General features: G+C 46.1%; 3 protein-coding genes across 9 annotated transcripts; 1 reads left to right on the plus strand and 2 right to left on the minus strand.

Annotated features, from left to right (window-relative positions):
• Positions 1–789: 789 nt before the first annotated feature.
• L2HGDH (L-2-hydroxyglutarate dehydrogenase) lies at positions 790–14030 on the minus strand. Of its 3 annotated transcripts, none has more exons than XM_085549728.1 (10): positions 13945–14030; positions 13724–13839; positions 12784–12873; positions 10137–10268; positions 8368–8530; positions 7634–7668; positions 6662–6829; positions 5128–5285; positions 3584–3715; positions 790–1741 (listed from the first exon to the last, which is right to left on the minus strand). In XM_085549728.1, exons 5-10 carry the CDS (start codon positions 8522–8524, stop codon positions 1546–1548), a joined length of 846 nt encoding a protein of 281 aa, XP_085405854.1. In that variant the 5' UTR covers positions 8525–8530; positions 10137–10268; positions 12784–12873; positions 13724–13839; positions 13945–14030; the 3' UTR covers positions 790–1545. The 3 variants fall into 3 exon arrangements, with proteins under 3 accessions (XP_085405854.1, XP_015721452.2, XP_085405855.1); XM_015865966.3 differs by having other exon boundaries at positions 12722–12873; XM_085549729.1 differs by lacking the exon at positions 13724–13839.
• Positions 14031–14084: 54 nt separating this feature from the next.
• On the plus strand, positions 14085–19044 carry DMAC2L (distal membrane arm assembly component 2 like). Of its 3 annotated transcripts, XR_001555948.2 has the most exons (6): positions 14085–14205; positions 14801–15009; positions 15849–16020; positions 17127–17253; positions 18057–18208; positions 18551–19044. XR_001555948.2 is itself a non-coding variant. In XM_032444646.2 (5 exons), exons 1-4 carry the CDS (start codon positions 14117–14119, stop codon positions 17239–17241), a joined length of 585 nt encoding a protein of 194 aa, XP_032300537.2. In that variant the 5' UTR covers positions 14085–14116; the 3' UTR covers positions 17242–17253; positions 18057–19044. The 3 variants fall into 3 exon arrangements, 2 of the variants coding, with proteins under 2 accessions (XP_032300537.2, XP_085405859.1); XM_032444646.2 differs by having other exon boundaries at positions 18057–19044; XM_085549733.1 differs by lacking the exons at positions 18057–18208; positions 18551–19044 and having other exon boundaries at positions 17127–17351.
• On the minus strand, positions 17884–23759 carry CDKL1 (cyclin dependent kinase like 1). 3 transcript variants are annotated; one of them, XM_085549730.1, is made up of 9 exons: positions 23527–23759; positions 22774–22895; positions 22387–22459; positions 21891–21981; positions 20839–21039; positions 20372–20454; positions 20214–20270; positions 19406–19558; positions 17884–18836 (listed from the first exon to the last, which is right to left on the minus strand). In XM_085549730.1, exons 1-9 carry the CDS (start codon positions 23692–23694, stop codon positions 18735–18737), a joined length of 1050 nt encoding a protein of 349 aa, XP_085405856.1. In that variant the 5' UTR covers positions 23695–23759; the 3' UTR covers positions 17884–18734. The 3 variants fall into 3 exon arrangements, with proteins under 3 accessions (XP_085405856.1, XP_085405857.1, XP_085405858.1); XM_085549731.1 differs by having other exon boundaries at positions 22531–22895; XM_085549732.1 differs by lacking the exon at positions 22774–22895.

Genomic DNA, 23759 nt, shown 5'->3' on the forward strand with positions numbered 1-23759 from the left:
CTACAGCACTGCTTCACACGGCAGTGTTCTGGTTCTGTTAATACATGTCAGGGCCGCACCTCGTGTGGGAGGAAGTCACTTTTGCAATCTTTGTAGTATTTACTGTTGATTGGCAACACTTGTTGGGGGGAGCAGAGATTCGGTCGTTCTGTTGTGAGACACCAGTGTACAATGTTACAGCAGTTGGAACATGTACAACTTCATAGTGTCACTGTGGGCAGGAATACAGGGGAGAGCAGAACTTAGAGAACTGCAGAAAGCAACATGAAGGGGAGAAAAAAAAGCACATGGCAAATTGCCTGGTAGCAAACTACCCACAATTATCTGAGTTACCCAACATCCTGCCAACATCTGCTTGAAGAATATTCTCAAGTGCTCTGCCCCTGAGGCCATGGATTTCTTCTTGCAGCAATGATACAGGACGCACAGAGATGCTCAGTAAACCCAGAACCTGCTCCGCATCTCGCTGTATTTTACAGCACGTTCTCCATGTGGATTCTCTTCTGGGTGCACCTCTTGATACAGCTTCGAAAGAGCGAGCTCCCCTCCTGCAGCCAGCAGGGAAATGGGCAGCATTCCTGACTCACGGCTGCTTGGGCTCCAAGGGAAGCGCTACTCAACGTGACTCAGTTAAGACAGGTTTCTGTAGCTTCCCTCCCTGCACATTTGCTTTTACAAAGGCTACTTCCACTGGATTGCTCAACACGTTGTACGAAGATAAGCTTCTTTTGTCCTACCAGTATTCAAAGGGTAAAAATAAATGAGAAAAAAAAACCCCAACGACTCAAATCATCAAAGTAGTTCCTGATTCATGATGGCTTCCCAGATATAAGCCAAATGAAAAGTGCCCGTTTCTGTATACATTTAAAGTGCAGCTTTGTACTAAAATAGGTAAAATAAAGATGCAGTTCAGATTCACAGTCGAAACTGACTTGGGTTTGGTGATCTCTTGCCAGGCTTATTTCTCTCTGAAACACTCTACATTTAAATAATAGCTCTGAATATGGTTTTCAGTCTCCAATAAAGCCTTTAATTCTGTATCTGCAGAAGAACCCTTAAGCAGGGTTTATCCTTCTATCTCCATTAACATAAGTTAGGGGTCCAATGACTCCAAGCCAATTTAAAGAGACAGTGCACAGAACCACCTGGCACCTGGGGCTCTTCAGAAGCAGGCAACCCAACTACAGAGACTCTTCCTTCCCCACCTACTGCTGGCCTGGTGGGAGAACCTCGGCTTGCTCCAAGCACCAGCCCCTTCACAGGCTGCTGCAGCTGAGCCTGCAGGCAAGCCCTCACCGTGAGCAGTCCATTTGCTTGGTCCTTGCAGATGGCAGCACCATACCAGGTCTTGCCTGGCACCAAACATCCTTTACTCAGGAAGCTGACAAGCTGTGGGCTGGCAAACATTTCAAGTGCTGTTTTTGGACTGCACATCTTGTACCGGTAACATGCTGCCTGTTTTATCTTCGTCATTAAAGGCTGCAGAGTTCAGACAAGCTGCTACACATACAAAAGGGGTAAAGCAGCCCTGCACCTGGCAGTCGTTCACAATTCAAACCTTCGCCTTGCTTCATCAGCAATCATTTCTGCGATGGCAAGGGAGGAGGTGGCAGCAGGAGAAGGGGCATTTCTGACATGAAGAATTCTGCTTCCAATATCTCCAGTGCCACCATCAAATACAAAGTCATCTACCAAGTTTCCATCGCTGTCCAGCGCTTGTGCTCTCACTCCAGATGGACCCCTGCAAAATAAAGGAGGAGCACAGCATCAGGAAGTGTTATAACCATCCAGTCAGCTGAACCGAAATATGATAAAGACTAGAGATATTATCAGTAACCCCTCTTAGAAAATGTAGAAGATCCAGAATTAGTTACAACATTCACAAACCTCATAAACAAAGAAAAGGTAAGACAGTGCTCTGCTTCATTCTTAATCAAGAAGAGGAGTCTTATCTGAAGTTAGGTTTTTAAAATTACACATTTTTATCCAAGCTCTGACGCATTGTCTCGGAATGTAAATCCAGCTCTGACCCATTTCTTCACGTAGATATTTGCAAGGTTCATCCTTGGAGACATTCAAGGTCAGTCTGGACGGGGCTCTGAGCACCTCATGGGGAGAAATCTGACATAATAGCTCACTGCAGACTAATTCTGTAGAAGCTTACATCTCAGCAGAGTCTCCGTGCCCCTCTGCTGGCAAAACCAAAGATGTTACACCATTGATTATGAACCAGTCTAGGAAATTTGCTTCCATTCAACAGGATCTGGCTTGCTTGTCCACTTCTGCCATTCTCTAACACCTCACTGGGTGTTACCACCTCAGCTGGTTACTAGGAAAACCACAAATGCATTGTTCATTTGGAGCTAAACAACAAGAATCAGGAGTTCTTTTACTAGAAAATAACCCCCAAGGTGGGGATTTGTGCTATCTGTAACAACCCCAACAAGAACTTCTCCTTCTCCATTTCAAATCATTCACAGCCTTCAGGAATTTTTGAGTTTTCTGAAGTCCAAAAATGAGCTGTGTTCCAATTTTGTCCAGATGCCAAGGGAGAAAGCAATGAGAGCAGGCTGCTGTGCTGCTGGGGGAGCACAGGGCAGTTTAACACCCTGAGAGGCAGAGCAGGAGGTATCTCAGTGTGGTTACAACAGAACGGGGCAGGCAGCCAGGCAGAGGATTTTCTGTATTTTTCCTCATGATGGAGTTACCCTCCCTCCCAAACACACAATCAAGTCATCTCTTTTCAAAAGAGAATCCTTTCTTTTGAAATGGCAAACCTCATCAAACATGAATTCCATGCCAGTGCTATACTGCCTGAGTTCAGAAACTCCTTTTTACCATGCTTGAGCTCTTTCCTATACTGCATTTCTCCCTGCAAATATTTAGACAGTTAAAACCACCCCCAAGCCTCACATTTCCTGACACGTCCCTTCAGTTCCTTATCATTTTTACACTCCTTTGAATCCCTTTTTCCCTCTCCTCACATTACGAAGCTGAATACAATTTTATTGACATGTTCAAACCAAGTCACTATTTGCTCCCATCAGAAGACATGGTACTTTTAAGTACACACGTAACAACATCACCGTCCTCCTCCTTGCACAAAGCAGAGAAGCAAGCACTCCTTAGAATCTCTGCCAGCTCCAGTTCTTTTCCAGCACTACAGCCTTCCATGTTTCATTAAACAGCTATGCTTTAAACCATATGTTCAGGGACAATTAGCAGCCTTCTAAATAGCAGGAGTTATGCTGCATCCCTCCCTCAGTAGCATTAGTAACAACTCCCCGGCTTTCCCACCACTAGCCATTCACTAATTAATTTCATTAGCGTTCACTTTCTTTGTGAACTGAAATTAGGAAGAATTGTTTTCTTTTTGGTTTCTCCTGTGAATTTCAGCCAATAGAGACTAAACAAAGTAAAACAAATACTCCTCAGACACCTTCCTGTAGAAAGTGTTGGTATACTTTTAAGATTTGGCAGAGCACTTTGGTGGAAGGAAGCAGTGAGCTGCATTTGCTGCTGTTAAACAAGAAAGAGATTTAACAAGCCAGTGGGTGTTACTGACAAGAAATGTTTTCTTTACCTGAGTACATCATTGACGGTGACCTCTGGGATGAACTTCTGCAGTTCCTTCACCTGTGCACTAAGGAAACACGCTCTGTACATTTCATTCAGTCCGTACGATAAGTTTCTCAGTACAAGTTTCCATAACCCGCTGCAGAGGAAAAAAAAAAATGACTGCAGGAGGAACAAAACTTCCACGATAAGCACAGACACATCAAACTAAAGCTGTCAAAGAAGGAAGCAAGCACCAATTGCATGGCCAAATTTCCCCTTTCCAACATCAGTGATCTGACAGATGCTTTTCTATTAAGGAAATATGTTCTCGTCCTTCCCTGCTTCAACAAACCTTGAATACAAAGCTGTAGTGCTGCATCTACATCTGTGAGACATAACTCTGAGCTGCAGTCCTTCCTATGTCCAGAACTGTCCAGGAATCAAGCAACAGAAGGCTGCAAACCCACATACTCAAGAGATGACAGCCTTACTGCTTGGGCCTTTATTCCTCGGGCCTTTGTTCCACAGTTGTTCTGAAAACTGTCATACTCCTAGAAGCCTCAGCTTTCAGTCGATGAATCTCACTATGTCTTTGCAATAGCCTTATTTGCTAGCTTTGTTCTCCTCAACATCTACCAACCTTTCAGCTTTTCCCTTTAATAAACTGCATAAAATGGAGCTCCTTGCCAGAAAGCTGCTTTGCAGTTCCCTGACCTGTTCTGCAGCCTCTCTCTGGATCTGACCCAGAATTTCCACATCACGTTCCCAGTTTCATTCCTAAAATTAAGCTCTTGGTAAAGGTCTGTCAACCCCTCACAGTGAAGCGATATTTCTTTTAACTTCTAAAGATATTCTGTTCATTTATGCTTGCATTTTTACCAATGATTCCTGCTTCTTCTGACATGCTGTCTGTTTCCCAGTCTGCCTTATCCTAGAATGGCCTGGGTTGCAAAGGCCCACAGTGCTCATCCAGCTCCAACCCCCTGCTGTGTGCAGGGTCACCAACCAGCAGCCCAGGCTGCCCAGAGCCACATCCAGCCTGGCCTTGAATGCCTGCAGGGATGGGGCATCCACAGCCTCCTTGGGCAGCCTGTTCCAGTGCGTCACCACCCTCTGAATGAGTGAGCCTTTGTGGCTCTTAACACACTTCCTTGCCCTTGGATGTATTCCAGTTCATACTGATGATCTGACAAAGTTTAACATTGCAATTCAGGCCAATGTGTATTCTCTCTTCCAGATTTAATGCCGCTGTCTAAGCTGATTAAAATACTGCACTCCCCTGAACCAAAACCAGCCCTGAAGGAGCTCCACTGGTAGGAACAGGGCTCCCCAGCACCTTCTGATGAGTGGCCACATCCTCACACTTGCTAAGACATGCCTCAGCAGTTTAAAAACTTCAAATATGGATTACACCAAGTCAGATCTCTTTGAGAAGTCCACTCATATCAGCACAACTGCCTTTAAAAACACCAAAAACTTGGCAGGGTTTTTGACAAGAGTGAGCTTCCAAGGAATGACAAGCTGACATTTAATTAAGTGTACTCAGCAGACTAAAAGACAAGATATTACCTGTACATCACAGCATCTAGAAAGTCCGTAGTACTGAAGTCAAACAGCTTGTAGCCCTCTCTCTTAAAGGCCAGCACTGCATTTGGACCGAGCCAAACACTGCCATCCATTCTTGGTGTGAAATGAAACCCCAGGAAAGGGAAGCGAGGATTGGGAACCTAAAGGAGGATACGACACTTACTGCAGCTATTCCAGCACAGATCAGTGAAACAGCTGCACAGCCAGCCAGGCCAACACACTGCCCCGAGAAACATGGGAAGCATCTATGAGGAAGATAGTGTAACTCATTGCATGAGAAAGTTCTTACAACAAACCAAAGCAAAGTGAAGCTGTCGTCCTCCCAATAAATGGGAATAATTCATTGCAAATAAAATGTGAAAATGAATTCAATTTGCCATTTTCTTTCTAATCACCACAATAAAGTTTGAGACATATTAGTGGCTCCTGAGCTATTGTTTTTCTGCTTGTTAATTGTACAGTTGTAGTAGGCAGCTAATTGCAAATGCCAGAGAGAAGGGCTAAGTGAGACTGCATCTTAGAGAGAGAGCAAAATGACCAGCAGGAAAAGAAGTACATGTGTTTTCTCAAGGTATAAATCAACCCACAGTAAGACTAACGACACGCAAATGCTATTCATCAATAGCAATATATATCAATAGTAATGTAAGTAAAGTCACTGCAATAAGATAAAATGAGGAAAATCTCACCATTGCTGTACAGCTCAAAACAACACACAGTTTGCAAGGCTGATCGATAGTAATGATAAATACCTGCAGATTCTGGTTTTGTTTGTGAATGGAACACAGTGCAGTTGTGTACAAAAGCTGTAATAGAAATAAGCTGCCTACATACAAAGAGTATAAAATAAGCACACCTCATCCAGCGCCGGTGCTTCAGCACCTTTAGCTGTTTAGAAATGTGCCCACAGAGGTGAGCAGCTTACAGACTGAGAATAAACGAGCACTGGGGATATCAAGACATATCAAAAGTGATGACTGAAAAATCACCTCGACGTAGGTTTCTTCTGTGCATTCAGAGCTCTGCTTTTCCTGTTCAAAACACACTTTAAGAACTTTCTAAGCTTAGTACAACCATTGCACAAATGACATCTATTTCTGGTAATGTGACAGTAAGAATTAAGCAGTCTTCTAGTCTTATCATCATGTTTAGCAGTAACAGAAGGGTACAAGCTACCACACAGCTATGGCACAAAGCCGGAAGGTACCCTCCCACCCCAGCCAGTTCCTCCCTCCCATCCCACAGCAGGATCCCACATCGCTTCCTAGTGACAAGAGGTCAGACAAGTACCTACAATAGATTGTAAAGCTTGTCCTTTTCCTGCCGCGTCTATTTTTTTCTACCCGTTCCTTAAGAATTACCAAAAACAAGTCGTCCTGTCAGAAAACAAATGATTCTAATTTCATGTTGTGCATCATTTCAGCCCAACAGAAATAACAGCGTAACACTGTCCTCATGTCTGTAGCTGTAGCAGTTCCTACAACACACCATGAAACACATACAAGAAAGTACATACCGGATAAATGTTTCCTTTAACCATATAGCACTTCTCTGGTTTTAGCACCAAATAATCTCCACGGAAGGGTACAATACGAGGTTCAGGGCTGCAACCGCTGATTTCAGACAGGCGGTCTGAGTAAAGCCCTGCACAGGTCACTATGTGCCGACAGCAGATTTCCTCACTCTGGGGGAAGGTTAAAAAAAAAAAGAAAGGTAAAACCAACACCAACCACAATTAAAAACACAACATATATACCAGGAGAAGACCCATCACCCCAAAGCCTTGGAAAATCTAGTCACAATCAGAAAGGAACCTAACCATACACAACCAGATAAAAAAGCAGCAGCACTAACTTCAGACACTACTTGCAGTGGGGTAGGGGATGTGTTCTTAGTGCACACATTGTTTGTCTTATTTTTTCCCTTCTCTCTCCAGGGAAAAGTCCAGGTATTCTCCCCTGAAGACCAAAAGCTCACAAGCACATTTCCTGTGCAGCGTGAACTAACCCACAGGAATGACCTCAGCTTATCTACCTGTTCTACTGAATGACCTTGTGCTCTTCTGATAATAAAATGATTACAAATGCCTCCTTATCTTTCTTTTTATAGATGCTGAAGATTGAGAACAAACACAAGAATACATTTATCTCCAAATGAGTAAGTAATAAAGGGACTCCATGGAAACAACAAATGAAGGAGTGTGCAAATAAGGAAGATAAGGAGCACATACCATCAGGCAGCAGAAAGTTATACTTTCATTGTTATTCCCAGCACACAGTAAAGTCTGGACATATTCATATGCTTTGCTATCAGCTGACTGCAGTTGTTTTGTTACAGCAGTCCTAGACAGCAGTGCACATGATGCAGAACAGCAGCTTCTCAACTTTTTAGAGGTTGATTAATGCACCAGGACTCAACAAATATTCTTAAGGAAAGGATAAATAGCTTCCTATGAAGACATTAAATTTTGAGTTAAGCTCTTTCTTACCTTAGAACTCCTAACAATGACTGGGTACTGCAGTCCTGCAATAGAATTAGACAGGAGAAGCAGTTAATAGGATACACAACAGAAAACGGACACAGAAAACTTGTCACAATGAAAGATTCTCAGAATCATCACAGAGCATCCCAAGTTGGAAGAGACCCACAAGGGTCATTGAATCCAACACCTGGCTCCACACAGCATCACTCAAACTTTTTAATAACTCCCAGAATAATCTTTATAATTTTACCAGGCACTGAAGAGAGGCTGACTGGTCTGCAATTACCAGGGTCTTCCCCTGGTAGACTACAGAAAAGCTACTCTGGGACACACAGTTGGACATAATTACATATATAAATTGTTTTTGTATCCTTCCATAATCTGCACTCTGTGTGTCACTCCAGATCCAACCCATCCTCTAGGATAAAGAAAGAGCACAATCACAAGCACACAAATGCAACATTCAACTAGATCAGATCTTAACAGGAGAGAACAACCTATTTCCCATTTATCTTACTGTCATTTTCATGCATTAAGTATCTCAACTGAAGGGTTGAACTGACCTGCCTGGGAAAAACAGGGAGCTTGCTGAATAGTCTCACTAACATCGTTACGCCTTTTGTCTGAATACATCACTGTCAGACAGAAAGGCTAGAAAACACCATTTCAACTGTCACAAACGTGTTTTGAACAACATTTTTTTCAGGATTATAGTAAAAAGAAGGCAACACCTGCCTTACCATCCTCACTTCCTGAAGCACTTTCCTTAGCCATCTCCATGTCTGTAACTTCAAAATCAGTTAAGATTGTCCCACCTGCTTCCTGGAAATCTTCAGCATAGGAGTGAGCCACTTGTCTGTAATCCACAATGCCAGTATATGGAGAATCAAGGGCCATCAAACCCTGAAACGGTATTAAAAAAACCCAAACCAAAACAAAACAACAAAAAAAAACCCCACTGTTGAAAGTTGTATGCACATTTCAGTCTTTGATACAGATATATTTGATATTTTTCCTCTGCACACTGAGAAGGGAGCACTGCTGTCTCCCCATCCCTTTGCTGTATGTCCCTCACCTCTCCAAGTGCCAGCTCCAGTAGCAGTTTGTGTTTACTGACAACTAATTAGGTGAAAACTACTTACAGTGGGTTAAATGATTGTGAAACCTCAGCATGAACAACTATTCATGACAGAATGCTTAATGACAAAACAAGATACATAATTCTGACTTCAGTGCAATTTATTGCAAGACCATTTGAGCCCCCTTTCTTTAGGAGGAAGGGATTTAGCTCAAGAAGCCAAAGCAAGTGTGGGAAGGGTGAACCCAGACATCTGCAGAAGTAAATGCTCAGCTGGGTCTTGAAGACAAAGCAAAGAAAGTATTGAGGAGTGGATGCAAAATGAAAAAAAGATTCCCCTCCACCACTGTTTTGTATGTACCCACAACCACTTGTAAGCAGTGAGTCACACAACTACAGCAAGAGCAAGCTGCCAGGTGGAACTGTAGGGGGAGTTTACATCCACATTCCCTTCCATCAACAACAAACCAAACAATAACAACTTTGTATTCCACAAACTACTCACATTTCTACTGCTGTCAAAATAAACAAGCTGAGAAGTGCCACCACATGTGCACTCTGTCAAAACTGGCTTGATACCAATCTGTATTTGCAGGTGAGAAAAAAAATTCCTTCCTGCACTACCAAATTTGCCGTAAGCTACGTAATGTTAGTGGGAAGGAACAGAACCGTCTCAGTATAAACTCAAATGTAGCAGTTCTGAGCTGGACAAAGGAAAATCTGCCAGTCAACCACAAAAACACACAAGCAGGCTCCTGCAAGCAGAAGGGGAAACAAACTTAAAAAATTAGGGAGAAATGGTGGTGGGTTTTTTTCTTTTCTTTTTCCCCCTGAGCACATACATACACTAGAGAAGACACCTACATGTAAAGATGAGCAAAGGCTGAAGTTCAAACAGCTTGTAGGCCCTGACTATTTGCCTATGGATTCAGTCCTACAGAGAGTCTATCGAGTCCCTATAGAGTCACTTTGACTGAAATCATTCTGATTCCTCTGATAGGTTGCAAGCAAAATTAATTACCCACTTCCCAATTTGTGAATGCTGGCCCTCACGACACAGCCAGCATATCATTAACAATTAGTGCAGCACACAGAGAACTGATGAACAATGAGCAGAAGAAAACCTGGGCCAAAATATCCATCAATACAAAAGATTCTGTGGGATCAACTTACGATGTGACAGACCAGGTCTGAGTTCAGAGTAATGAATAATACACATGAAGAACTGGCCTGAGCTAAGAAATCCCAGAAATGAATGGATCTGTACTTTTGTGTTGCCAATAATATTTCTCTGAGGCTTTCAGGGTCTTTGGAGCTGGTCACTCCTGCAAATTCCCTCAAGGCAGAAACATACTTACCTTCAACTCAAAAATATCATCACCTGAAAAGCTGAGAACTTGCATGACAGTTAAATATATGAAAATCCCTTACCCTGCAGAAGGGTTCTTTTGCCTGTATTTCTTTTGTTCCAATCAATTTCAGACCTTGGACGTTGTTCTGCAGCCCTCTTTCATACAGAGCTTTGAGTCTTGGAATTTCATCTTGTTCAACAGCTACAATTAGCTTCAGAAAAGATAACAAAGCACACGAGTGAGCAAAATACACACAGCCCGTCCAGGCCTGGCACCAAGCCCAAGCTAAGAGCAAGCAATAGTGAGAGTGAACAGTGAGTGAACAGTGAGTGAACTATAATGCAAAGGAGAAAAACTACAGTTTGCACCACTACTGGCACAAACTGGTAAATACCATCCACCACTGAGAAAGCACAATACAGTAAAGAAAGTGAAAAACAAATGTTAATGTATAGTTTCAATGACTATTCGTGGAAAATATTTGCTAAAAGCATTATGGGACTGTAAATCTGAAAGAAGAGATGATGAATTTAAAGAGCCACTGGGATGCCTCCAAGGAGAAAACACTGAGCTTAACTTGTCAAAAATCTTGTCTCAAAACTTGTCTTGGTAGCAGAGTGAAGGATGGGCTCTGACACCACATCTGAACTGAAGTGCACCAGCCTCTTTTCATTTGAGCATGCAGTTGGATCACAAGTTCTGCAAGAGATTCATCCAGGCTGTGAACTGCCTGCACCAAGGGCTCCAGAAGCAAGCTTGCACAGACAACGCTACTTCCAGCCCCAGTTCAGCTCTGGGAACACTGGTACCTTTGCACTACAGGGCACTAAAGTTATCCAAGCCTGGGGTTGCTTTGTTTAAAATCAGCTCTAAAGATTCATTGTCTTCCCTGGAATGCATATTGCTGAGGAAGGTGATGCACAAAGACACACACTCAGTGTCAGCAAAGGACCAAGAACACTGGTGGGTCAGTGCAAGCTCTTCCCAAGCACCACAACCTCCCAGCGTTCTGAGCTATGAGCTGGCTTCTATCTCCTAGTGTAGGGCTGCACAAAGCCACACTGCCACCTTGTGACCAGTGTCACAGCTCAGGCAGCACAGCACTCCGTTCAGACAAACATCCACCCGCACTGTCACATAGCAGGTATCTCTGCACTGTGTCCCGGAGCTGGAAGAGATCTGCACCCAGCTCGCAGCTGGTGCTGAGGAAAAGCCACTGGGTTGGTGGCCATCACAACAAACGAGGTCTGCATCTTCAAGAGAAAGGCTTTTGTTGCCCAAGACATTTCTGAGTGAGCTGGAAAGGGGAAACCAGGTAAGTGAGATAAGTCAGTCAGGTGATGGATTAAAGCAGCTCAAGGTGGTTTAGATACCTCACAGAGGTGATCCCGAAGAACTGTGGAGGGACCTTCTGAGGAGAGCAAGAAGTGAACAAAATGCCTGATGGAATTCAGCGCAGGTGAAGCATAAATGATGTTCACAGAACAAAATGTTTTGGCCTGTGACACAAAACGATGGGCTTCAGGTTCCAAGCTATCACTCAGGACCAAGATCTTGGAGTTATCACAGCCAGTCCTATGAAAATATCAGCTCCATGCCTTGTGACAGTAAAAATGCCTCAAACTGTGAATCGGGAACTATTAGGGAGCACAAAGCAATGGTGGAGAACTGAACTATTTCACTGCAAAAATCTGGAGCCCAACCACAGCCTGAATGCAGGAGCTCGTCTTGTATCAGAGATGCATTAAACTACAAATGGTTCACAGAAAAAAAGATGGGAGTAACAAAAGTCACGAAACAGCTTCTGTAGCAGGAGTGACTAAGCAGGCGAAGAGTCACCAGCTGCAAGAGCTGACTTACGGGGAGCAGGAAATACAAAATGATGCATGACTGGGAAGGTGTCAGCACAGACTTTTTGTTCACCATATCTTCCAATTAAAGGGCCAACAGACATCAGGTAAGGCTATAGCAGGAGCTGGTTTCAAAACCAAAAGAGGTAGCTGGGCACGGCCTCACGCAATGAGTTGCTGATCTCTGAAACTGATTTTAATTGCAAAACGTTTGGACAAGAAATCCACTGAGTTATCAGAGACAACCCAGATAAGGCTCAGAGTACAACTGTGAACCTGAGCTGAAAGCACATGGAGTCTGGAAGAATTAAGCAGATTTGCTTGTCTTGTTCTCATTCCTTCCTTGGTCTTTGGTTGTAGACACTTCCAAACATAGGTTGCATACAACCTGATCTGAACCAATACAGCCACACTTCTGTCCCCAGATGCATTATCTGGATGTAATATGACATACATGCACATTGCTGGGTCACATCTGAAGCTGTATTCAAGTCAGCAAGTCTTCTCAGAGCGTGTTATGCCAAATGCATACTGAGAGCCTTCCTTGGAATTAGTGGTTCCAAATGGGTGCCCACCATGGCACTTTGCTTCCCCTGCTATTTGGGCTGATTCAGCTCAGCTCCCAGATAAGGAGAATAATTGCTTAGGGTCAGTGAAAGGACTCACTTGGGTAGCTGAAAATAAGAAAATACAAAGACACCTTTGTCCAGAAGACTGTATAAAGCATCTCTTAGGAGAAACTACCACAGCCAGGCATATACTACACACAGTAATATATATTACACAGTTAAGGTTTGCAAAGTAGTTCCTATACCTTCCCACACTGTTTATATGGTATTCCCTTCCGGTCACAGTACTCATAGCAGAGAGCTGCACCTTGTACACACAGCTTGGCCTTCAGGGATCCAGGAGTGTAGTAAATGCCGCTGTGAATTACACCGCTGTTATGTCCACTCTGGTGATGAGCTAAAGAGAAAGAAAAACACACTGTTAAAATACACTACTAGAATCCCATGATTGATTATTTCAGCCGTCATAAAAGTGAGCTACTTGAGGTCCTGCCCTAAAGCAGAGTCACTGCAAGACATGCTGATATAATGTAACTGCCCAGCAGACACAGTTCCACCCTGGGTTTCAAAAGGTTAAAGAAAATACAGCTATGGCAACAGCTAGTTAATAGCAAACCATGACAGCTTGAAATGTGCTGAATCAACATGGGGGGAGAGAGGGGCATGGCAAGTTTATCTTTGAAGGGCTACAACTGCAGGCCAGTTCATCCAAGCTTCCTATGCCGACTTTAATTAATTCATATTTTCATGCACCCTTAAAGGCCCCACTCAACATAAAGTCAGTGCAACTGTCAATTGTTTCAAGCATGTCTCATCCAAAAGTCTTTTCAAGTTCTTGTGAACTTCATCAGCTTGCTATTTAACTTCTTCAGTTTGCTTGGTTACTTTGCAACCAGGTCAAAAGGAGGTGAAACACATCAATACCATTTTAAATGGAGGAATTGGGCAGGTTTTCTCTCTTAAAGTACAGTCATAGAGTTGGAAGGGACCTTCAAGGCCATTCAGCCCTACCCCTGCCGTGGGCTGGGTGCCCCCAGCTCAGCTGCCCAGTGCCCATCCAGGCCTAGGGACCTCCAGCCATGGGGCACCACAGCTCCGAGCAGTGCCAGGGTAAAGAACACCCCCTAATATCCAGCCTCAATCTTCCCTCTTCCAGCTTAAAGCCATTCCTCCTTGTCCTATCCCTAATGCCCGCTAAGAGCTGTGTTTTCCAGCCGCAGTGTCCGTGTAGGCCGCTCAGGCCGTACCTAGCTGCTGCTCCTTCTCCAGCACGGCGAAGCGGAGCGTGGGGTGCCTCAGGACGAGCTGCCGCGCGGCGGCCAGCCCCACGATTCCCGCACCGACCACCGCCACGTCGAACGTGCTACAAAGACAAGGGGCGCCGCTGTGAGCGCAGCCAACGCGGGGCGGGTCCCCCGGGATCCCCTCCCGGCCCGGCCCTGACGCAGCGCGTTGGCCGCGGGCTCACCTGCCCTGCCGGCTCTGAGCCCTGCACAGCGCCACGGCCACAGCAACAGCACCGCGCCGGGACAGCAGCGCCGCCATCTTAGGGGCGGACACGGGCGGCGGGGAGGGACGGGAGGGGGCGGGCGCTGCCCGTGACGTTTCCTTTCCGCGTTGTATCCCCTCGGATTAACGAGATGCTGTGGGAAGTCGCCCGGTCGGCGGGGCGGCTGTGCCCGAGCGGCTGCAGGCAGTTCTGGGGCTGGCTGAACGCCGTGTTCAACAAGTAAGGGGCAGCACGGCGGGATGGCGGCGGGGCGGGACAGGGCCTCCAACAGCTCTGATTCTGGCTTCTGTCCTCACCAACGGCCTGTGTCAGAGTGGATCTGAGGGTTCATAGGGTCACAGAATGGTGGGGTTGGAAGGGACCTCAAGGACCATGAAGCTCCAACCCCCCACCACAGGCAGGGCCACCAACTTCCACATTGATACCAGCCCAGGCTGCCCAGGGCCCCATCCAACCTGGCCTTGAACACCTCCAGGGATGGACGGGGCATCCACAGCCTCTCTGGGCAGAATAATAAGGGCTGTAAGCACTGGCTGAAGCGTGCTGTAATGGCTGAGGGAAAAGCCTCCAAGAATGGCTTGTGTGTCACAGCCAAGTCAAGCTGCATTTGTGTTCTTTCATTAACAAAGGTGATATTAAGAGAACAAACAACACACAACAAACTGTGATTCCAGACTGATAAGGAACCAGCCTGCTGTAGCGAGCTGCTTCACAGGGGTATTGCACTCAAGGAGGTCCCTTCCAACCCCTACAATTCTGTGATAATAAATCTGACCCCCTATAAGACACATAAACACTCTTCCTGGCTTTGCAGAGTGGACTATGAGCGCATACAGGCTGTTGGGCCCGACAGGGCAGCTTCAGAGTGGCTGCTGCGGTGTGGAGCTCTGGTGCGCTATCAAGGCTATGAGAAATGGCAGCAGGACTACAGCGGCCTCCCCACTGGGCCCCTAGGGAAATACAAGATCGAAGCTATTAACGCCACTGAGTCTTGTATCATGTACAGAGGATTTGACTACCTGGGTAAGGTCAAATAATATACATTAAAATGTTAATAACTGGCTGGTTTCCTCATTTTGTAGTAAGATATATAGCAATCTTGTTGGTTGGTGGGTTGGTTTCCTTAAAATGCTCCTACAAAGACTAAGCAGCTCTAAGATTTCACTGGGTGTGCTGGGAAGCAGCAAGAAAGTCCACAGCCTTTACTTGGAGCGGCAGTAGCACTAAGGAAGTGCGGCAAAGATTGGCTGCTCAATTGAATTCATGGTTAAAGAGGTTGGTTTAAAAGAAAAATAATATTTAAAAGAAAAATAATATTTAAAACAGTGCCTTTCACCACCAACTGATGGTTTGGGTGGCTGTGAAGCCATAATACTGCTTGTCCTCTGAGAATTCATGATATCTTTAAAGTCAGTAAAAAAAAAAAAAAATAGCATGCATCCAGTTTCTTATAGAAGTATGAACAGATTCAGAAGTGTTTCAGGTTTCAGTTAGATAACAAAAAACAGAGTGGGGATTAGCACATTACTGCACCCCTAATTCAGAATCATTATCACTCGAACTTGTGGAGTTTTGTTTGTTACTTGCCCATGCCAGAGCTTTAAGAATATTACCAAAAGGATGCCAACAGGAGGTTGTAATTTGAAGTCCCACAAAGGGGGCTTTGGAGATCAGTTGTGCATTATGTCCCTCTTGCATGTAGGAGCATGTTGCTGTGTTCCTGCATTTGCAAGGGGGAATTTAACTGCCAGTACTGGTTGCTGCTGCTACTCTAGAAATAATGTTCCTTGTTGCTGCTACTCTAGAGCCAATGTTCCTTGTTGCTCCTACTCTAGAGCCAATGTTCCTTTTTGTCTTTTCAGATGGTCTAGAACACGTTACTGAAATCAAGCTGCAGAAGTGTATTTACATACAGGACGAGTGTCTGCAGAGGCTCAGCGAGACTAAGAACCTACAGAAGAGTCTCCTGCAGCTGAAGATCATTTCTTGTGGCAATGTCACAGATAAAGGCATAGTTGCACTTCACAAGCTGACGTACGTGAGCTGCTGAGCTGTTCTGTACCAGCTCACAGTGCTGGGGTTAGATTGCTTGGGAATGCTGAAGTCTGTTTTGTGGGCTGCCCAGATGTGTGGGGTTTGAGGATGGCTGAGTTTGAGGAACTGACTAAAACCAGGCAGGGGTGGCACTGCCATTGCAGGAAATACTTCTTCAGGTATGGTTGAAAGGAGTGTCATGGATAGCTTTGAAATGACATGAATTAATTTGTATGTACTAATCAGCCTCTTAAGGTTGGTATCAGGTTCTTAATGTAGCACTGAAGCTTGCAGCTGAGAACGCCAGAATTATCTGCAACAGTGTGTGAATCTCAAGGTTTTGCTTCTGCCCTTGGAACTGAGTGCAGCACATTCCCCCTTTCCACCTGAAGTTACTTATGCAGTGTTGGTTTCTGCACAAATCAGAGCCTTTGCAAGAGCAATAGGACTGAACAGATCAGCTTCCTTTCATGTGAGCAGACCTGGATGGTTCTGCTTGAGATTATCTAACTAGTGACGGCCATGGCTTCTACTCCTGACACCCCTTTGTGCTGCAGTTGCTTTTCCTGGTGTCTTTTGTTACCACCTTTCTGCATCTTAACACTGCTTCCCGTCACTTGGTTATGTTGTGCTTTCTGTAGCCTTAGAAGTCTCAAGAGTTCTCTCTTGCAGTGTTCAGCCATGGGAAGAGGTATGGCTTGGATATGGCACTCCCCTATAGCTCTGAAGCACATCTGTGTGCTTTATTGAGGGCTTAAAAGTGGCTTAGGACTGTGCAGTGTTACAGAGTTACATCTGTCTTCAAGTGGGTGATGTGAAGAATTGGATTTCATCCTACAGAAAAAAATTGATATTTAAACAAATACCGATTAAATTTAAAGGAAGCTTGATGATGTTGAGGTGCTAAGGCCTCTTTTTAAATTGTGTAGAAGTACTGAATTCTTTATCAACTAAAAACTTCAAGCACTCCATTTAGAAAAAAATCTTCTGTGAGCATCATTAACCTTTAAAATACTCATAATAGATACAGCAGAATCATCCTTTCCCTGATATCTGAGTCAGCAGCTGAATAGTAGTTGCTGACTTTTCTTCTTATGTATTTATAGGAATCTTGAATATTTGTATCTGAGTGACCTTCCTGGAATAAGACAGAAAGAAACCACTGCTCGTGTCCTTCAGCAAGCACTGCCAAACCTAGAGCTGGAGCTGGATCTGGACTGAATGCAACGAGGGGTATTTGATTTCATGCTATTTATCACATGTTGCATAAATTAAGTTGTGGATGCTGCTCTATTTACAGGTATGGAAATAAACATAGATTTCTCAATCCAGCCTTAAAAGCCATATGCTGTCTTCTAACAAATGACACAATTAAATTTCATTGAGCTTAAACTATAAGGTGAATCAACAGGATTCTATGTGTAGTAAAGAGCTTTATAGGAAGCCCTTAATACCTCAATCAGAAATTATAAAACTCCATGGCAGGAATGGAAGCTCCCTCCAGCTTGTGCTGCCCAGGGCCGTGTCCAAGAGCTGACTGCTGGGCTGTTAGTTCACAGTTGTACATGGCTGGTGGGTGCTTAGCAATACACTGAATTAGACAACTTGGTCATACAGCAATGCCAAAGCATTTTGAGCACAACCAGAACCACCCGACGAGGTCCAAGATTAAAATACAATATGGAATACAAGGTCAGTCAGTTATGCTCAGTAAGGATGGAGCTTCTGATTCACTGACATTGCTCTTACTGAACACATAACAGAACTGGGAAAAGGAAACATTTTTGCTCTCATTTTCAAGTAGGAAGAGGCAGTACCTTGCCCATTAGTGAAACCTGACATGGTAAAACATATCCTGCAAAATGGAAAAACAAGCTACATTTCTTTTATTAAAAATCAACACGTTACATTCTGAAACGACATAGAATCCAAGATTTGTTTTAATACAAAGACTTAGGTAGAATTTCTGCCCGTGTCTGGCTGTTGTTGTAAATTATATTGAATTGGTTTTGATAACAATTTCTGTAACACTACAGGTGAGTGACTTCACTACTGACAAAACCAGCAAATATAAATAACTTCATAATGCAAGGAAGAGACAGACAGGAGAAGCTCTGGAAAGGCCAAGGAAAAAAGCAGACTTCAGTAATTATATCCTCCTTCTGTTCACAGCGTGTGGAGCCTTCCTGTAAGTCTAAGTCAATGCCTGTGCTTGTAATACTTCATGCCGTACACAAGATAGACGTACCTTTAAAACACTGCTATTTTAGCAGGTTTGTAATGAGCTGGACCAACCTCAGCTGCACACACACACACACCTGTCTTCCACTCACAAAGGGAAGAGGTTTACAGCTCCCTGCAAGATCAGTAGGCTAGACACAGTGACTCTGATTTATTCTCCTGCCAAATGTGAAATACAGCCAACAGACAACAGAGTTCTCGAGATTCACCCTGTAAACACTGCTTTGCAGTAATCTTGAACCAGTAGGCAACCACGAGTTAAAGTAAAAGAATTATATTTTCTTTACAGAGAACACTGGCTAACGTGAGCTTGGAGTGCACCACTTTCCTTCCACCGGTGGCCCAGAGCACCTTACAGTCCATTTCTGCATACATCGTCACCTGTATTAATTCAGTTTTCCACCGCGTGGCCTTCCATAAATTCTGAAGGAGTGGAACTTTGAACACTGGGTAGTTTTTCATCTTCCACCCCCTTAGATGTTAGGGAAATGGCAATTGGATTTCCTCGTCTTGCAGAAGGGCTTCTTGCTGTCCAAAGCTGGCAGAATATTGCTGCTGCTTAACTGAGGCAGGTACTGGAACGAAAGCAAGAGTTACATCATGTGTAGTTGTTTGAAAGGAGGAGAAAGCATGCAGTTCATCTTTCAAAAAGGAATATAAGCTATACAATTATACTGTACTTCTCAGGCTAAGAGTCACGAGCACATGCAGTTTGCTCAGCAGTCCTGCTACACCTCGTCAAGAATGCACTTTCCTAAATAAACCTCATCTATCACATTGCTATGCTGCCTATGTGCAGCCGCTCAATGGAGCTGCAGTGCAGAATTCAGCCTGCAGTGAGTTACTCTTTAACCAGCAGATTCCTTTGAGATCTGTTTAGATGTTGTACTGAGGGGCATGGCTTAGTGGGAAATACTGATGGTAGGTGGCTGGCTGCACTGGATCCTGGATCCTGTTCTGCCATTAGTGATTCTATGGTTCTGCGATTTTCTCCTCGAGCCAAAATTCAGCTTGCTCCAATGTGAGAGCTTTACCTCACCACAAACTGCCCACCCTGTGCTTGAGCCCAACTTGTGTCACCACGTAAAGAAAACAACTTCCCTCCACAGACACTGAGCATTAAGTACTGCTATGAAAACATTACCCCCGGCACGTGCTTCCGTGTCAGCTTGGCTGGTCTCCGAGCTGCTTTCTCATGTTCTTTCCCCAGATCTGCCTCCCTAATGCTGTCAAAATAGGGGTGCTGCAGCAGCTGCTCACATGTCTGCCTCTCCGCAGGGTCCATACAAAGGCAGCCCTTAGAAAAGACAAGGATCACACAGAACACTTGATACATAAAGGTCTGCACAATTCCATCTCTTTGCAATGAGTATTTACACAGATGGATGCATGTGCTTTATTTGTCAAGGAAATCCACAACTCTGGCTTTTTAGGGTCAGCAGGAAGCTTGCAAAGCAGCTCACACTGAACAACTGCCACCTCTGACAGGCAATACTTAGAAACTAAGGGACAGCGTCGTTCTATAGCAAACATCAAGTCTCAGAAAACAGTTCAGCCCACAACTTCCATCTGAACTAGAACAGTCTCAAACTGAGGGATGCAGTGCATCGCTGGCTGTGTTGTTCCAGGGTTTGGTGCTACCTAAAGCTGCACCTTAGTTTTAATGCATTCACCCTCATGGTTTCCACTTAGTGCATCTTAATGGAACAATTTCTATTCTGTGCTAAAGATGAGTGGATTAACAAGAAGTTTTCTCCAGTTCCCCCCAGCTGTGTTCTTCTATTCTGATTGTTCCATAGCCAACTCTCAGACCATTTACCACCTGAATAAGCAAAGCAGGCTGCATTTGTTAATGCAGTGTGGAGCTCTAGCTGTAGCTCCTCGCCTCCTGGGCACGCTGCTTCGGTTGAAGGACCCTGTGAGCCTCAGCCACATGGTGACACTGTGCTTACCTTCATGAGGGCTAAAGCAGGGTATGAAATATTAGGAAACTTCATTTCCAATGGCTCCTGGTGGGAAAAAAAACAAGAGTTGTTGTATGAGCAAGTTTTCTTTCACCTTGCTGGTTAGTGCTGGGTTCTAAGGGAACACATCTGAAGGGAGCTCCTACCATGCTGTCTGGGTCTGGAATCGTCACACCACTGAAGAACTGGTTGGTGCTGAACACTTGCTGGTGCCTGGGAATAAGATCCCCTGTGAGCAAGGAGAAAAGGGAATTAAAAGAATCAGAATAATTGGCTCTTGTTACTGTGTCTGCTATGAACAAGCTGATCTCCTACAAGATGGGCAGCATCCAAGAGAACACATAAGGAGATGCAGTACCATCAGAGGAGCCAATGAAATATTGTTTTGTGAACAGCCACTCCAAGGAACTGGAAGTTTAACTATATTCCTAACTAAGGAGTTTGCAGCCCCAACTCACCATTGTGGCTTTATATGTTGCTTGGTAAAACATCACAATTCTCCACTCATTCCAACAAATCTGAGTTAAACACGGGGGTCAGTTCCCTCCCAGCCCAGCAATCAGTCACTGCACAGCAGCATCCATGGAGGAATGTCCAGCCATTACTTACTTACCCAGTGTTCTCCGGATGAGGTACAGCTGGTCCACGTCCGACTTGCCGGGCCACAGCGGGACCCCAGAGAGCAGCTCCGCAAAGACACAGCCCACGGCCCACACGTCCACGGGAGCGCCGTACTGCGTGTCCCCCACCAGCAGCTCCGGGGAGCGGTACCACCTGGTGGCCACGTAGTCTGTGTAGTAACCACCTGGGCCAGCTGGTCAAGATGGAGAGGAACAAAGAAGGGTGTGGGGTCAGAAGGGTGCAGACACAGCTCAGAGCTGCAACAAGAGGCTGCCCAGAGAAGCTGTGGATGCCCCGTCCATCCCTGGAGGTGTTCAAGGCCAGGTTGGATGGGGCCCTGGGCAGCCTGGGCTGGTATCAATGTGGAGGTTGGTGGCCCTGCCTGCGGTGGGGGGTTGGAGCTTCATGATCCTTGAGGTCCCTTCTGACCCGGGTCATTCTGTGATTCTATGATCAATGCACCTTCAGGACCCACATGAGCTCCGGGAAGGGGCTGAGTCACTGCCCACCAGCAGAACACAACTCTGCAAACACTCAGGACTTGGGAAAAGCCAAGAGCATGTATTTCCCAAAACAAAACCACGCAGAGCTCGGCTGCAGGCCCCGGGCCAGCTCTCACAGCCCACATGATTCTCTTGAACACGAGCTGCAAAAATAAAGTTAGGGGCTTTATTACAATGGAAAATGTTGAAGCCATTCTTTGCAGAGACGGTGCCTTGTTCCAAAGGGAGCCCTCCTGCTACGGGACCCCAGCTGTGCCCCAGCATTGCACAAGCCGTGGTCAGCCCAGCCGCCATCCCCAGCCCAGCACCAGCAGGGAGCTCAGGGCACTTCACTTAGGGAGGCATTCGACTGAGCTAACCCTGTTTAATCTGCCCTGGGGATCTCAATGCAAGCATTTCCAAAGCCTTCAGCAGAACTTCTTTGTGAGAACACACCAGTCCTTAAACATTACACAGGATGTAACATTACTGAGCTCTGAAAGCCCAACCTGCACTTCACGGCGCCCTGGCACGTATCACCCAAGGAGGAGGCAGAACTCACTGAGCATGCGAGCAAATCCAAAGTCACAGAGTTTGATGATGGAGTGTTTCGTTATCAGGATGTTTTCTGGCTTTATATCACGGTGGATGCACTGCAAACAGAAGGGCAAAACCAGAAAGTAAAAAACAAACCACATCAAGGTTAGAAACAGCTATTTTAGCTTGGAAAACAGCTACAGATTAACTTGGAGAAGGCTGCAGGGAGACCTCACTGTGGGCATCCAGTACCTGAAGGGAGCGTGTAAACAGGAGGGGAATGGCTGTTTGTGTGGGCAGTGACAGGACAAGGGGGAATGGTTTGAAACTGAGACAGGGGAGGTTGAGGTTGGATCTGAGGAGGAAGTTTTACCCCCAGAGGGTGGTGACGCACTGGAACAGGTTGCCCAAGGAGGCTGTGGATGCCCCATCCCTGCAGGCATTCAAGGCCAGGCTGGATGTGGCTCTGGGCAGCCTGGGCTGCTGGTTGGTGACCCTGCAGAATCAGCTCAGGGACTTACGTTGTGTTTGTGACAGAAGTTCACAGCTTGGAGGGTCTGCCAGGTGATGCTCCTGACCAGCTGCTCCGGGACCCTGTTAGAACAGAGCACATTTGTACTATTTGGGTCACACATTTCACTACTGCAGGAGAAAGCAGAACCTACTGCACGGCAGGAGCAGCTGAAGGACATCAGCAGCACTTCCCCAGCCAGTCAGTGCAGTGAGAGAACAGGATGTACAGCAACCCAGAGCCTGCAGGAGCACCCGCTGCCACCTGGCCAGTTCCAAGCTCAAAACCAATTTTATTCCCTGTGTTTAATGCTGCAAGACTTTGATTCATCATTAATAAGAAGAGAAGCCAGACAGCCCAGCTCCTTTGGGAGAAGGAGAAGAGAAGGGCCGCTCACCCCCGGGGGTGCTTGTCCAGCTCGTGGAGCACAGTGTGGTCGCAGTACTCAAAGACCAGGTGCAGCTTCCTCTTCCTCCTGAACACCTCCAGCAGGTTCACCAGGTTGGGGTGTTTCAGTTGCTGTAACACAGCACACAGGTCGGTCAGTCGCTGCTCATGGCCAGGCTTTGCAGTGCTACAAAAAGCAGCTCGAAAAGCAGCTCTCCCTGGGGAATCACACGGGAAGAGCTGTAACAACACGGAGCTCCTCTGAGCCCGTCTGTGATGCCATCTGAATCTGAATGTGCTGTTCCCTGATAGCAGCTATTGGGTCTCTGTGCTCCTCTGACAGTGACACGGTGCTGTTCCATACGTAGGTGCTCAGTGAGGGATGAGTGGATAGTATGAGGCGTTTAAAACCGCTGTTCATGGCGTTCAGGGCGCCATGGAGACCGAACGGACACAACAGCGCAGCAGGAGGCGGCCGGAGCGAAGGGCTGCGAGCCGCACAGAGACGGGCACAGAGACGGGCACAGCTCCGGGATACAGCGACGGTACAACCTGCGGCTGCGGGAACCGAGCGTGGGGCTCCGGGGAACGAGCCCCCAAAGGCCACAGGCTCAGCGGCCACGTCAACCCATTACCGGGGCGGCCACCCGCCCCCACGGGGCAGCGCTCAGCTCAACCCGTGTCCGTTCCGTTCCGTTCCGCTCCGGCCGGACGCCCCCCCGCCCCCCCGGGTTCCCCGCCGGCCCCGCGCGGTGCCGCCCACCTTGAGCACGCGGATCTCCCGCAGCGCGATCTTCCTGATCACCGGATCCTCCTCGGACTCCAGGAACTTCTTGATGGCCACGATCTGGCCCGTCTCCCTGTTGCGGCACTTGAACACGACGCCGTACGATCCCTCCCCGACCTTGCCCAGCTTCTCGTACCGCTCCATAGCGCGGAGCTCGCACCCCCCGCCCCGACCTCAGCCCGGAGCCGCGGTCAGCGCCTCCCCGGGGC

This window comes from Coturnix japonica, chromosome 5 (genome assembly GCF_054131305.1).
Source record: "Coturnix japonica strain WE chromosome 5, WE-NBRP24, whole genome shotgun sequence".
Lineage (NCBI taxonomy): Eukaryota > Metazoa > Chordata > Aves > Galliformes > Phasianidae > Coturnix > Coturnix japonica.